Source organism: Priapulus caudatus, unplaced genomic scaffold, assembly GCF_000485595.1.
Source record: "Priapulus caudatus unplaced genomic scaffold, Priapulus_caudatus-5.0.1 Scaffold2244, whole genome shotgun sequence".
NCBI lineage: Eukaryota > Metazoa > Priapulida > Priapulimorpha > Priapulimorphida > Priapulidae > Priapulus > Priapulus caudatus.
In genome coordinates, this window is record NW_014579305.1 from 21,807 (window position 1) to 38,418 (window position 16,612).

General features: G+C 47.9%; 1 protein-coding gene across 1 annotated transcript in view; it reads left to right on the forward strand.

Annotated features, from left to right (window-relative positions):
- The window catches only part of LOC106818439 (tubulin-specific chaperone D-like), a gene marked incomplete at its 3' end in the record, with an annotated part of 36,752 nt that overhangs the window by 18,710 nt on the left and 1,430 nt on the right, over window positions 1-16,612 (forward strand). The window contains exons 7-9 of the mRNA XM_014823149.1: window positions 11,038-11,194; window positions 11,540-11,627; window positions 12,679-12,764. Of these exons, the coding sequence (XP_014678635.1) occupies window positions 11,038-11,194; window positions 11,540-11,627; window positions 12,679-12,764 (331 nt within the window). The remainder of the gene's footprint in view (window positions 1-11,037; window positions 11,195-11,539; window positions 11,628-12,678; window positions 12,765-16,612) is intronic.

The following is a 16,612-nucleotide window of genomic DNA, read 5'->3' on the forward strand; positions in this document are numbered from 1 at the left end:
AATATCAAATCATCCTGGTTTTTTGGATTTTTAACTAGTTGAGAAACAATCTTATCAGGTAAGAATTTGACGATACGTTTAGTCCCGTTAGTTCTTACTTTTCATGTAAAAAAATGGCATAGAAAATTCGTGACATAGTCAATTTAAAAAGGCATATGCTTCATTCCTGGACTTGTTCCTCTATTCCTGTACTTCCCTCTACATCTTCGCGAATCCCGAATCGACGCTCGGAGTATGCCGTCTGGTAATCCCAACAGGTGGCGCTGATGGTTGTTTAGGTTTCTCGTCGTTGGCAACAAGCTTAGCTTAAGGTCACCCGTGTTGGACGGATACATGAGGTGTTTTGGCCGCATACGGGTTTTTTACCAGTACATACAGTCGTGCGAGCATGGACGTTTTGCTTTCCCTCCTGAAAGAAACATAATCCAGTTTACAAAGCTGAAAGAAGACTGAAATCTCCACGTCTCTTCTGTAGTCGTTTGGTAGCATACGCTACAAGGTTTTCTGATGTGATTATTTATGATTTCGTTACCATATTGGAGTATATACATATCTGAAATGAATGAAACGTCGTCAAGAGTGATCAACTCACTCTCTGTCCTCCCCGCCGTCGTCTGTGGTTGCTGGCAGATTCGTATCCATGGTAACCGGCAGCAGCATCACTAGCACGGATGCTGCCGCTGCCACGGCTCCAAGAATGACCAGTGGCAGCTCTGACCGGTAGTGTTCCTGCAACGTTGCAACGCTGTTAACGACTGCCGTTGGTGACGCGCTGGAAAGAGCGAAACCGCGTTGCCAATAGGTGGCGCTGAGATTGAGCAAACATGAAGCGTTACCGCAGTAGCTCTCACAACAGTAGCTACCCGAGCGCTCTCACGAGCAGCCACAGGTAGGGGGCGCCGCGATGGTGCGCGTAACTCACGAGCAGCCACAGGTAGGGGGCACCGCGATGGTGCGCGTAACTTACAAGCAGCGGCAGGTAGGGCTCTGCAACCATCCGCGTCATAAAAAAGACGAGCGAGATCAGGTAGGGGGCACCACTCGTCGAGAAGGCCTCGAGCAGGTCGAGACAGCTGCGCGAGAGACCGCAGCATCCGTCGTCATGGTCGTCGTCGTTGCCGGGCGTGGCCAGGCGACGTGCGTCGCCGTTGTCGTCGCAGTCACGGGATGCAGCGGGGCGGGGTCGTGTCGCAGGCGCGTCCACTGCCAGCACTCCCTCGTAGAGGTAGCCGAGTAGGATGCTGATGGTGAGGATGCCGGCCGTCGTCAGGGCGACGCCCGGCAACGCCGCACCTGCGAGCGAGAACTAACGCTTCAGTCGAGGACGCGGTCGTTACGGTTACGAGCAGGGACGAGGGATTTGGCAGCACTGTTGCCGTGGTTACAAGTGCGGGGCTAGGTCGTCATGGTTGTCACCTCTCTACAACGGACACTATGTGTTTCTCTAGAGTGGTGAGACAAAGACTGTTGCTTACATGCATGTATGGGTCGAAATCCTAAACGGCCCGCGGGCCCGATGCGCATATTTTAAGGCTCGGGCCTGACATTTCTAATACTAGCAAGCCAGACGGGCCCGTAGAAAATCTACGTGCACATTCTATTGCTGTAGTGCAGGCCAGCCAACAGTTAAGACAGCGAGGACACCAGGGAGGACAGTGAGAATTCTGACAGCTCATTAGTAGTCACTGTATATGTTCTTTGTATTACTGTAAAGAAGCCATTGTAAAAAACTTCAAATTACAGTCTTTTATTTTTTTTAAATTTTTGCGGTATCTAAGGAAAGATGCGGGCCTGTAATTTGCCTGTCGGGCCTGTAAAATCCCTTACCTACAGGTCCGAATGGCCTGTAAATTTTCAAATTAATTTCTACCCCTGTGCATGTATCAGTGAAGAGATGCCAACCACTACGATTTATCCGTATTTTATACGAATTTCTATTCCTTTTAGACCACTACGACCAGTTTGTATCAAACTACGAATTTCACTGTGATCGAAATTTTTTGTTGTTGTCAATTATTGTCATTGTTTTTCTATTTATTGTAATTTTTGACCCTCAGAATGCAGGAAATTGCATCTCAGAATCAAAATTTTTTCCGGGGGGCATGCCGGACCCCCCTAGCAAACTCGGGTCACTACGCGACCCTCGAACTACTAATTTGATGGCCAGAAACTACAGATTGCTTCAAATATGTGTTGGCATCTCTGTCAGTGCGTACCTGTGAGGGCGGGGGTCGCGGCGGCGGCGACAAGGCAACCTGCCGCAGCCAGCTGCAGCGCGGACGCGAGCGCCACGCGCCACCCCGCGCGCTGGCAGAGCGTGCGGGCGAGCACGAGTGCGGGCAGAGCGAAGACGCCGGCGAGGAAACAGCCTGCGTAGGCACTGTCGGCGACGCGGGTTGGATTCACGGCCAGCCCGTAGAACACCGAGCCAACGATGCACCTGTAAGTCAAGCCGTGACATGTAGCGGATGAACCTTCAAGACGTGGTGGAACATGTAGCGGATGAACCTGTAAGACGGGTGGAACATGTAGCGAGGTGTGAACCTGTCAATCACTGGTGGAATCATAGCGGATGAACCATTCAGACTGGGTGAACAATGTACGTGAACCTGTAAACGTGAGGAAATGTACAGGCGATGAACCTCAGACTGTGGAACATGGAGCGATGAACCTTAAGACGTGTGGAACATGTAGCGGATGAACCTTTAAGAGGACGTCGGTGGGAACAGTACGATGAACCTTCAAGACGTGAGTTGAACATGTAGCGGATGAACCTTCAATGAAGTGTGGAACATGTAGCGGATGAACCTTCACGACGTGGTGAACATTTAAGCGGATTGAACTGTAAGCACTTGTTAACATGTAAGCGGATGAAACGCTTAAGGACGTTGATGGAACATGTAACTGGATGAACCTGTAAAATGATGGAACATGTTAGCGGATGAACCTTCAAGAACGTGGTGAACATGTAGCGATGAACGCTGCTAAACTGGTGAACAGTTGTAGCGAGAACCTTCAGACGTGTTGAACATGTAGGGCGGATGAAGCCTTCAGGACGCTGGTGAAATGTAGCGATGAACCTGATATAGACGTGGTGTGAACATGTAGCGTATGAACCTTGTAAGTACGTGTGGATTCACATGAGGCGTATGAACCTTTAAGACGTGTGATGCATGTAGGCGGATGTAATTCCTTCAAGAGTGTGGTGGAATCATGTAGCTGGATGAACCTCATTACGTGGTGGAGACATGTAGTCGAATGAAACCTAACGAACGTGATGGAACATGTAGCGGATCGAACATTCAAGACGGTGGTGGACATGTAGCGATGAACTTGCAAGACTTGTGATAACATGTAGCGGATGAACCTTAAGACGATGTGAACATTGTAAGGCGGATGAACTCAAGACGTGGTGGAACATCGTAGCGGATGGAACTGTAATGACATGATGAAATTATGGCGGATGAAACCTTAAGACGTGTGGGATACATGTAGCGGGATGAACCTTCAAGACGTGGTGGAACATGTAGTGATGAACGACTGTAATCGTGGTGAAACATGGTAGGCGCGATGAACCTTGTAAGAACGTGTGGAGACATTGTACGGATAACCTTCAAGACGTGGTGGACATGTAGCGATGACCTGTAAGGACGTGGTGGAATACATGTAGCGCATGAAGCTTCAACGACGTGGTGAACAGTGTAGCGGATGGAACCTTAAACGGTGGAACATTAGTGATGAACCTTCAGACGTATGGAACATGTAGGCGAATAAACCTTCAGACGTGAAATGGAAATGTAAGTGGAGTGAACCTCAAGACTGGGGAGACATAACTCATTAAATAAGTTCATTTGCGTTGGTAGATAATAGAGCTAATCTTGGTTTAATTTTTTACTTCAACCGTGTTGATCAAACGTCAGCAGTACGGATGGGACATGTACTGGTTAGTCAAGCGTTCGTAAGTCGATCGCGTTTACCGGGTTGCAGCGTCATCTTTACCCCTAACAGAATTTGGTCGCGCCGCTATTTCGTGGTCTTTCGTGTGAAATGAATTATGACATAGTGGACATCTTGTCTAGATTCTAACTCAGGGCAGTGACTTTTTCATCGTTCTTGTTCGCTTGTGGATGATCGTGTCAAGCTACATTTATCTAATAGTGACTTGAAAATACTAGGCTTCCCCAGATACTGCAACCCTTCTCGTATACGTATAGGTATAAATAGAAACAAAATATATTAATTATATTATTCGCGATGCATATCAAATCATGTTGGGCTGATGATTTATAGCTTATCATATTTATCAAGTGATATATTTATATCTTTATTTTATCAGACAGTAGATAATAGGAATTAATCCCTATTTTCTACTCTATATATATATATATATATATATATAATATATATAGTATATATATATATATCAATGATCAATAAATAATGATATAATATTAACAATATATATATATAATATAGATATAGAATTAACAATGTATCCTGTTAATAATATGGCGTTGTTGTTGACTTGTACCGCAAGTAATGCAGCCTGGCAGGGGGTGCCCTTATGTAGAACCATGCGCGAATAGCTACTGAATATCGTAAGTAACAAATTATCGCAGGACACTTCCACTTCAGCTTTACTTCAACTTTATCTGACCATTAGCAGCAGCAGAACGATGAACTCTCATGTCGCACGATCCTCATTGGATGCTATATGACATCGCCAGCTTCCTTGTGACTCTCCTCTCGTGTGGCGACCTCTGTTCCTAGCCAAACGTTAAGGAGTGTGTCGCAGGGCGTTGAGTTGTAAACGTAGTAATCATGTTCCATGTAAATAATTAACTTAACAATTATAAGTGGTCTTCATGTTTCCATGGTAACTGCATGCCATCTGAAATAATTGGCACTGTCGATGTTTCATGTAACGCATGCCATGAAATTAATTGTTGCCCGCTCGATGTTTCCATGATAACCGCGTGCCATAATGAAGATAATTGGTCCTTCGATGTTTCCATGGTAACACATGGCCATGCAATATAAATTCGTGCTTCGATGTTCCATGGTAACACATAATCCTTGCAATAATTGTCTTTAACGTAACTAGTGGTATGAGCTTATGATATGTAATAATCTGGTCTTCAATGTAATCGGGTAAAATCTGAGCAGTGTTGATAATTTGTTTTTAATAACTATCCACGGCAACGGTAATTCCGTAAAAGTCGCTAGTCTTCTCGACATTTACCCTCGTCATCAAGTCGGATCCAGCAATGTTCCTGAGAGCATGTTCTCACTATTGTTTTTGTGTGGTTGATTTTGGAGGTCAGCCTCGCAAACAGTGTTTCTGTGCGGTCTGCGTGTGCGCAGGCAGCTGAGCTTGACCAGCAGATAAGCTGTGTTAGAAGTTGTGTAAAGGGCTAATAACGACAGTTGGTAGGCTTAAAGTCATTCCATTCACTTAGCTGCTCCTCTCTACCCCTCTTCTGCTTTATCGCTCGTCCTCATTCTTCGCTTGCTCTCTCGTTCTCTCCTCTCACATCTCTCTCTGCTCCCCTCTTCTCTCTCTCTAGTATATATTATAGCTATTATATCTCGTCCTCCCTTCCCTCCCCGCCCCTCTCCCTCTCTGCCTCCCTCCTCTCCCTCCCTCTCCGCCTCCCCCCCCCTCTCTCTTTCTCTTCGTCTCAATCTCTCTCTCTCCCTTTCTCTTAGACATCTGTTCCTCTTCATCTCGTCTTGGCCTCTCTGTCTGTCTCTCTCTCTTCTCCCTACTCGATTCGCTCAGTCTCTGTTTCTGTGTCTCTCTGATCATACTTGTCCAAATCTCAAGTACGGTTAACACGAGCCCGACGGCATCTCGCTTATTTTAATGCATAGGAACAAGTGAACACGCACAATCGACAAGTTTTATGGCCACAGATTGCATAACTAGACAGAGGGCACTACACTCGAGAGTGGCATACCTGCCAGAGATGTAACATGTTATGTGTTACGAGTCTGCGTCGGCTGATGCGGCTGGCTGTCTTGCTGGCTCGCGTTGACGCGCTAATATCATACACGCATGCGATACACACTAACACACGCAAACCACTACATAACAACTAACCACACCGAACACACGAACCGATTCACATAAGCCTCTCCAACTGCCCGTTGGGGCGAGGTAACCAACCTCGCTGCACTCACAATATAGCCTCATTCAAGAACGGACGATGCCCAGACGAATTAAGTCGCAAGCTGGTAGATTGGGCGCCACGTGTTCATGCAGGGCGGGGCGAGGACGTGACCGGCTGCAACAGGCAGTTTAGCGAGGCAGATTGACGCGACAGACAGGCCAAGCATCGTTTTCCGCTGCCGCGCAACATTGTGCGCACTGCTGGAAACACCAGGAAGCAGACACAGTCAAGTAACGCCCGGCGCAATAAAAACACTGAAGCCGCAATCAGGCAGTCCAAGCAACTGTCCGATGACTCCCAGCGATTCAATGAACCCAGTGCAATAAACAACGGGACGAGTGCAATTCAACATGTCAGTGAGTCAAAACCGCCACCACAATCACAACCCCCCAGCAATGTCAACAATGGCCAGCGATGTCAACAACCCGCAGCAATGTCAACTAGCAGTGCAATGCAACAACCCCAGCGCAATCAACAATGTCATATGTCATGGACCATTGCTGGCAATCAATGAGCTCAGTGCGCAATCGACGACTTCAACAGTATCTATGATCCCATCTGCAATGAGAAACGCCCAGAGAATGAATGAATGACTGGGAATGCCCTGTTACAACTCGCCATGACGAGCGGCATGGCGGCTTGATTCTACCGGTAAGACAAAGAGGCAGTTGAGTGCCTAACGTCCGGCGCCGAATCCGATCGATGGCTGACGCGGGCGAGGTAAGGCAGCGATGATGGCGTGTCCGCGATCTGCTGGCGCGCTCCTGCATGGCCACCATTGCGGTGCACGAGGCGAGAGGTCCTTATTCTGTGGGCCGTGCCTGCCGACCAATCAATGACAGACCAACAATGAGTCGGTGAACGCCTCACGATGTATCCGTTGCTTCAGTGTATTGTTGCATTGTACTGGTTTGTGTTTGGTATGTTGTTGTTTGTTGTGTTGTTTGTATGGTTTGCTTTATTTGTTGTATTGTTGTTGTTGTTGTTGTTGTTGTTGTGTTGTTGGTGTCTGTTGTTTGGTGTGTTGTGTATGTGTTGTTTGGTGCGGTAACCAATGTACTACTCCGCCGTGCGCATCGTGCGATGCTTTTTCAGGCTTTCATTTTGTTCGTTTAGTAATTATACATATTTCGTAGGGGCAGATGGAATGTTGTTAACAACCAATTGTTTTTGTTGTTTATTAAACTAAGTCGAAAAGGCGTGGTTTTTGGTCGTGATGTGGCATCGTGCAGGTTAGTGCGTAAAGGTGCAGCCGCATTCTCTGCGCGGGTCGTCACTGCGTGCATGGTGCGTGCATCTGGAGTGTCCGTGCATGAAGTGGAGTGCATTCGCATTGCGCTGGTGCATGCGTTGCGCTTTGTCTAAAGGCCTAGCACAGACGCGCGCTTTTCAGCGCAACTGCGACATGCGATGGCTAAGAATCAGCTTTAAAAATTGGCCGTAAATCGCTACGGTCTGCGGAACAATGCAATTGCAATCCGTAGCGATTCTGGTCCGCGTTGGCGACGCAATTGCAAGAAATCAAATCTGTTTTGATGTGGACGATACTCTGGTCGCTCCAGAATTTGCTCTAGAGTCTGCTTCGAATATTCTGCATGTGTAGCGCAACGCGGTGAAGCAGTTTGAAATCGAGTCGGCTTGCGTTGCTAGTTGCAGCGACGGATGCAACCATAAAAATCACAGGTCTGCGCTTAGGTCTGAACGTGACGCAATGATCGCATAGACCATTTTATTACGCCTGTTGCATACGCCACATCATCCCGATCAGGGTATCACGATGAGAAAGATTTTCTTCTGCCATCTGCGAACTTAGGGTCGACATGTCTCTCTCACATACCAGCTCCCACTGCCGGAAACAATCACATAGCAGATCTTATTACCCGAAACAATCACATACCAGCTCCCACTGCTGGAAACAATCGCATAGCAGATCTTATTACCCGAAACAATCACATACCAGGTTCCACTGCCAGAAACAATCACATACCAGCTCCCACTGCTGGAAACAATCACATAGCAGATCTTATTACCTCGCGAGTAACAATCGCATACGCAGTCCAGCCTGGCCAGAAACAATCAATTGTCAGCCCCACTGCGCAGTATACTTTAAATTTGAATTGTAAAAGTACTGATCAACAGAATCGTGCGGAATCCGACACCCCAAGCATGGTCCGGATTTACTAGCTTGTAGTATGTAGTGGGGGTCTTACAATACAATACTTGAAATACAATGTTTAGTGAAGTTACTCGGGCATTGTATTTAGAATTGTAAGCTTGTCAATTATCAATTTTGTCAAGTGCTACGAGTATGGAATCGGTGTAGTATTTAGTAATAGAGTATGAGGTATGAAATATGAAAGTATGAACTTGCGTTTACCTCGCTAACAACGCTTGAATGGCCAGGCGGTAGGTCGAAGACATGTCCATCCGTCGCGACACGACTCCCTATCTCGTACGGATCTGCTATTGCCTTACCATCACGAAACCATCCGTGGCACCTCGCGAGAACAGCAGAGCCCCCTGTGCGACGTCACGCACTACCGGGATGGCGTACCGCAGTTCTGGCCCACCAGGTGGCGCTACGGAGGGGCGGTGTGCGGGCAGCTGTGCGCGGTGTCGCGATGAGGTTGCGGCGTTGCGAGGAATGTTGTAAGTGCCTGCCAGGAGGCAGCAACGTGCAGAGCGTGAGCAGCTGACACTGCTGCTGCCATCTTGTCCTGTTGCGCACGCAAGTAGTGAGCTTGCTGGTGTTCGTGAAAATGCTCAAGCGTTTTCATTATTTGCGCCTGCTGTCTGCTCGGCTGCTGCGCTTGCTGTTACTGCTGCTGCTGCCTGCTGTTACTGCTGGCTGCTGCTGCTGCGTGGTTAGGTGTGGCGCAAGAGCTGCTGGTCTGTTAGTGCTGGGGGCCGCTGCTTAACGGCGCTGCGCTGGTGTGGCTGCTGGCTCGCTGCGCTGGCTGCTGCTGTCCACTGCAGTTAGCTGTTACTCGTTTACTGCCACTTGCTGTACTTGCGGCTGGCCACTGCTGTTACTGTTACTGCAGTTACTGCTGCTGCGGTTACTGCTGCCACTGCTGTTACTGCGGCTACTGCTAATATCGATGCTGTTATTGTTGTTGTCGTGGATTGTGAACGAAGTCTCATCTCCTACTTGCAGCTCTGTTCTCGCTGACATGGCTGTTGTCGATTTCTCCTATCCCATCCGTACACCGGTGTGCGAGTGTGTGTGAGCCGTAGTAGTAGTAGTAGTAGTAGTCTTCCTGAGTCACTGACCGCGCACTGTAACCTTACTGCAACCTGCGGTGCTTAGTTCAGATTAGTCAGATAGTTGCCGACCTACCAGCTAGCTGTCGCGTCACCGTGCGTGTCACCGTGCGTGTCATTACGTGTGTCGCCAAGCGTGTCACCTTATGTGTCGCCGTACGTGTCACCTTATGTGTCGCCGTGCGTGTCATTACATGTGTCGCCAAGCGTGTCTACGTGCGTGCGTGCCTACGTGCGTGCGTACGTGCGTGCGTGCGTGCGTACTTGTGCGTGTGCGTGCGTGCGTACTTGTGTGTGTGTGCGTGCCTACGTGCGTGCGTGCGTGCGTGCGTACGTGCGTGCGTGCGTGCGTGCGTGCTGGTTGCAGTAGTTACAACACTACAGAGTTGCAGGTCTATTATAGCTACCTCAGACCATTCTTCACGGCGTCGTGGCAAACAATGGTGAACGGTTAGAGAGACACCGTAGCAGGCTCATTAGAATGCTGTCACCTTGCATGGCCGTTCCTGCTTTACCCCGCTATGAAGTACACAGCTGTGAGATAGTGATGCGAACTTTGCAACCCCAGCGTGGGTGCAAGAAAAATGTGCGATTTTCGAACTCAGACTACTGCCTAAGTGCGTTGGAAGTAGATATAGAGAATTGATCGCTTCCTAGACCTAGAGCATGCCCCGAGGTGTTGTCTGGGGCGGTGAACGATAATAAATTGACATGCCATAAGGAAAGTTTAGTGCCATTTCTTAGCATGAACGTGGAAGTAAATGTTGTTGAAAGTTAGCTAGAGTAAACGGTGCTGTTATGTTTTTACGCTTTAAATGTCTTCATATTAGAATGAGCATTTATAATTAAGAATTTCTTGTAAATGTTGTGTGTGTGTGTGTTGTGTGTGTGTTGTGTGTGTGTGTGTGTGTTGTGTGCTGGTGTGTGTGGTGTGTTGTCGTGTTGTGTGTGTGTGTGTGTGCGTGTGCGTGTGCTGTTGCGTGTGCGTGTGCGTGCGTGCGTTGCGCGTGGCGTGGCGCGTGTGTGCATTGCTGGGGTGGTCCTGCTGCGTGGTGGCGCTGCGTGTTGTGTGTGCGTGTGTTGTTGTGCAGTGCATGTGGCGTGTGTGCGTTTGTGTGTGGTGTGTGCGTGCGTGCGTGCGTACGTGCGTACGTGCGTGTGCATGTGGTTTGCTGTGCTGCGTTGTGTGCGTGCGTGCGTTGCGTGTGGCGGTGCGTGCGTGCATGTGTACGTGTGTTGGCATGTGTGCACACGTGTTCGCTGCTTTACAGCTATAGTTGGTTAGCTAAGAAAAATCTATTGTTACAACAAATATATAAACACTACTATGGGTGGAGTGACATGATACATACTCACATTACCTGCTTGTTTGTGTGCTCATCTAATATGTAAATGAGATATTATCAAGGGCGACCATGATTACATAATGCATATTTCTTTGCAGATGTGCTAGTGGTGTTTGTTTACAGTTGTGCTGGTGTTGTTTGTTTACAGTTGTGCTGGTGTTGTTTGTTTACAGTTGTGCAGATATTGTTTGTTTACAGTTGTGCCGATGTGTGCTCACGTATGATGACATGTTTGTTTACATGTTTGTTTACAGTTGTGCCGGTCGTGATCAAGGCTCTCATGTACGATGAGAGGCGTGGCAACTTCTCCGTGGGTGCTCACGTGCGCGATGCTGCCTGCTATGTCTGCTGGGCGTTCGCGAGAGCGTACGATCCCGCCGAGATCCAACTGTTCATCGATGACATCGCACGGTATGTAGGTGTGCACTAACTCTAACCCTAACCCTAACCTTAACCTTGGCTCTATCCCATACACTAACCCTAACCCTAACACTAACCCTAACCCTTATTCTAGCCTTAACAGTAACCTTAACTGTAACCCTAACCCTAACACGAACACTAACCCTAACCTTAACCTTGGCTCTATCCCATACACTAACCCTAACCCTAACAGTAACCCTAACCCTTATTCTAGCCTTAAAATCAAACAATTTTTTCAATTGACTTCGACGCGGTCGTGGATTCGTTCCACATGTCCCCGTCGACCGAGGGTATTCGTGTTGACGTGTGCTTGTATGTTGTGTCGATGTGTTTCAGGGCGTTGATGATTGTGACTGTGTTCGATCGAGAGGTGACCTGCAGACGCGCTGCCGCCGCTGCATTCCAGGAGAACGTGGGAAGACAGGTGAGCTAGTGTACAGGTGTGTGTGCAGGTGTGTGTACAGGTGTGTGTGTGTTGTGTCGTGTGCGTCGTGCGTGTGCGTGTGCGTGTGCGTGTGCGTGTGCGTGTGGCGTGTGCATGTGCAGGTGTGTGCGGTTGTTTGTGCAGGTGTGTTGTGTGGTGTGTCTGTGTGGCAGGTGTGTGCATGTTGTTTGTGGCAGGTGTGTGGTGTGTCTGTGCATGTGCAGGGCGGTGGCGTGTTTTGTTGTGCAGTGGCGTGTGTGTGGCATGTGCATGTGCGTGTGCGGTGTGCGTGTGTGTGTGTGTGCATGTGCAGGGTGTGTGCGTGTTGTTTCGTGCAGGTGTGTGTGTGTGTGTGTGTCTGTGTGCAGGTTGTGGCATGTTGTTTGTGCAGGTGTGTGTGTGGTGTGTGTGTGTGTGTGTGTGTGCATGTGCAGTGGGTGGCGTGTTGTGTGTGCAAGTGTTGTGTGTGTCATTGTGCCATGTGCATGTGCGGCGGATGCGCATGTGCGTGCGCGTGCCAGTGGTTTGTGCGTGTGTGTGTGTATGGTGTGTGTGTCTGTGTGCAGGTGTTGCGTGTGTTGTGTTTTGCAGGTGTGTGTGTGTGTGGGTGTGGCATGTGCAGGTGGCGGGTGCGTCGTTTTGGTGAGTGTGCGTGCGTGCCCGTGTGCGTGCGTGCGTTCGTGCGTGACGCGTGCGTGCGTGTTGCGTCATGTGCGACTGGTGCATAGGCTGGCGTGTGTTTTGTTGTTGTGTATGTGTGCGTTGTTGGCGTGGCGTGCCGTGCATGTGGCATGTCGTGGCATGTGCGTGTGGTTTGTGTTGTGTTATGTGGTGCGTGCGGCGTGGCGTAGTGTGTGCATGTGGCATTGCGTGTGTGCTGCGTGTGGTGTTTGTGTGCGTGTGCATGCGTATGAGTTTATCTACCTATAAGTTTACAGGCGAATGCATGCATGCACATTGCAAGTCTCCTTTCATGTGAGTGCACACAATTAAGATACGTTACTCCTAGACTGGCGCCGTCATCTGCTCATCATTATGCTTCATGCTGCAGGGTCAGATTCCACACGGCATCGACATTCTAACGACGGCGGACTACTTTGCTGTTGGAAACAAGGTGAACACGTTTTTAAACATCAGGTGAGTGTACCTACCATCCGATACCTACCATCAGATACCTACATCAAGATACCTACCATCAAGAATACGTAGCATCAGATACCTACTATGCAGATACCTAACCCATCAGATACGTACGCTTCAGATACCTACAATCAGATACGCTACCAATAGATACTACCATCAGATACACTACTATCAGATACCTATGATCAGGATACCTACCATGCAGATACCTCAGCCTACCATCAGAATACCTACCATCAGATACCTAACCCATCGATACTCTACACATTCAGATAAATACCATCAAGATACCTAGCATGCAGGAATACCTACCCATCAGGATAGCCTAGCATCAGATACCTACATCTGATCACATTACCATCAGATAAACCTGACCATCCAGATACCTCAGCGCTTGCAGATACCTAATGATCAGGAGTACTACCATCAGATACCCTACCATCAGATAGCCTACCATCAGATACTTACCGATATATTAGTACGCTACCATCGAGATACCTACCATCAGATAGCCTACCATAGATAGGCTACATCAGATAGCTACGCATCAGATACCTACCATCAGAATACCCTACCAATCAGATACCATAACCATCAGATACCCTACCATCAGATACCTATCATCAGATACACTACCATGCAATACGTACCATCAGACTACCGGAAGCATCAGACCTAACCTACCCATCCGAGATACCTAACCGACAGTATACCTACCATAAGATACGTACACCAATAGCCTAACCATCAGAATACCTACTATGCAGATACCTACCATCAGGATACCTACCATCAGAACCTTACCATCAGATACGCTACCATCAGATACCTAACCAATCAGATACTACCACCAGTAATAACCTATACCGATCAGATAGCGTACTATCAGATACTACTGACACGATACGCGTACCATCAGATACCTACCATCAGAATAAACACTATAAGCGGGATCAGATACCTACCATCAGATGTAAGCCGATAATCGCGGCAGCAGGAGATAGCCTACTGGCTACCGAGATACCTTCTATCCAATCAAGATACCTACCTCATCAGATACCATATCATCAGTATACCCCGTACCATCAGATATGTACCATCTAAGATTTACCTACCATCAGATACCTAGCGATCAAGATAACCGCCTATTGACAGATAGCCTATACGCATGGAGGCTCGAATAGCCCAGTACATCGAATACCTACCCATCAGGATACTTACCATCAGACTAACCTACCATCCAGATACCTACCCTCAGATACCTACCATCAGATCCCTACCATGCAGATCCGTCCCATCAATACCTCACCATACAGATACCTACTATCAATACCTACGAATCAAGGATACGTACCGATGCAGATACGTACCATCAATACCTTACTATAGATACCTATTATCAGATACCTACCTACAAGATACGTACCATCAGATAAACACCTCCCATGCTGATACCTAATGATCAATACCTACCATCAGATAACCTACCAATCACATACCCTCACATCAGATACCTACCATCACAATACCTCCCATCAGATACCTACCATCAGATACCTACCATCAGATACCTAGCTACTATCAGATACCTACCATCAGATACCTACCATCAGATACCTACCCAATTCAGATAGCGATACCTATCAAGATACCTACCATCGGAGATAGCCTACGCATCAGATACCATACCATCAGATACCTACCATCAGATACGTAACCAAATCTGATACCTACATACAAGAATAGCCTAGCCATCAGATACCTAACCATCAGATACCTCCATCAGAATAACGGTACCATCATATAGCCTACTCATCAGATACCTACTATCAGATACCTATTATCAGATACCTACATCAGATACCGTACGCATCTGATACCTGATGATCATATAGCTAACGATGCAGAATACTACCATCAATACCTATCGATCAGATACCTACCGCAATGCGAGATACCTACCATCAGATACCGTAACCATTCCAGATACCCTACCATCAGATACTATCCATCACTACCTACCCAGCAGATACCTACAATCCAGATACCCTATCTATCAGATACCTACAATCAGATACCTACATCAGATACCTACCATCGAGAACTCTTACCATACAGATACCTACCCATCAGAATACCCTAGCTACCATCAGATGCGGGAGAAAAAAACCGCGCAGGCGATGGATTCAAAGCGTGCCGTAGCATCGCGGTACTCTGCGCAGGCCGACATTGTGGGTATTCGATCTGCACTGGTTGAAATGTAAAACAAAAAATTTGAAATATGCAATTTACTTATGATTGTGTGTTTAACTTGAGCGCTGATAGGTACGTTTTGTGTTTCGAGTGTGTTCTTCGTGTTGAGATCGTGCTCTGAGCGGCAGCGCAAACTAACGGGCTCGTCGTTGCTTTCAGTCGTCTACATCGCGGCAGCTTTGAACTAATAGCACGCGGGAGAGGACGCTAGGATGGGGGACGAAATCATGACTCGGTTCCAGGTAAACGATCAGAACAGCTGAGACAAGCTGTGAGAGTGCTGGCAGGCGCAGTCTCTTCACCCGCCATCACTCCACTGGCGGCTCATCCGGGCGTACATTCCAGATGAAACGCGGGAGCATTCCCTCTCTCTTTCTTTCACACACGGTACATCTTTGAACGTCCATGGCATGCTTGTCTGCTGATCGGATATGTAGTATATCGAGCAGGAGATCACGACCTGAGTTTTTTCCGGAAGAGTCAACGAAAATATTATCAGTCATGGTGCGGTGATCGTGTATGTATTACATAGCGACGTTACCACACTTGTGTGTGACAATTCTGCGACGCATTCGTGCTGCTGCGATTATACAGGTTTATCGCCTTACCGTATATTACTCGCTCGCGTATACTGCAAAATTTGGCCTGCAGATCTCAATCCCTGTATTTGCTCATAAACGGTTAGGTACTGGTAATTGCGCCATATAACCGTGAGGGCGAAAAGAAGCTTAATACGGTGAGACAGAGCGGGGGCAATACTGTTACGGGGTTGATACGATTCAATATTTGAGTGAAGGCTTCATAGGCGCTCGCAGGTTCATTACAACGATCCATATACGGGTACGCCTAAAAGTTAACCTTGAAGATATCACGCTCGATTAGAGAATTATGTCAGAGAGCAACGTTCCCCCACTCTCTCTGTCATCACAGAGTCCTCCCATTTTCCTCCGCCTCAACGGAGTGTATCCTCATCCCTTTCCCTCACCCAAGTCATCTCTCCTTTCTCCCGCTCTCCTCAGCCATCTCTCACCTTCTCCGTATGACATCGTCACTGATAGTGTTTTTATCTCGCACGTGCTAGTGCTGCCCTCTCTCAGTGTACATTCAATCACTATCAGTGTTTTTAATCTCGCACGTGCTAGTGCTGCCCTCTCTGCAGTTCATGACATGCATCACTATCCGTGTTTTATACTCGCACGTTTTGCTAGTGCGCCCTCATCTCAGTGTGACATCATTCAACTATCAGTGTTTTATCCTCGCACGTGCTATTGCTGCCCTCTTCTCAGTGTGACAATCATCACTATCAGTGTTTTATCTCGCACTACTAGTGCTGCCTCTCGTCCAGGTGTGACATCATCACTCAATCAGTGTTTTATCTCGCCACGTGCTAGTGCTGCCCGCTCTCCATCAGTGTGACATCATCACTATGCAGATGTTTATGCTCACACGTGCTAAGTGCTGCCTCTGTCCTGCAGTGTGACACTCATCACTATCAGTGTTTTATCGTCCGCACGTGCTAGTGCTGCCCTCTCTCGGTATGACCATCTCACTATCCAGTGTTTTATCTCGCATACTAGGTGCTGCCACTC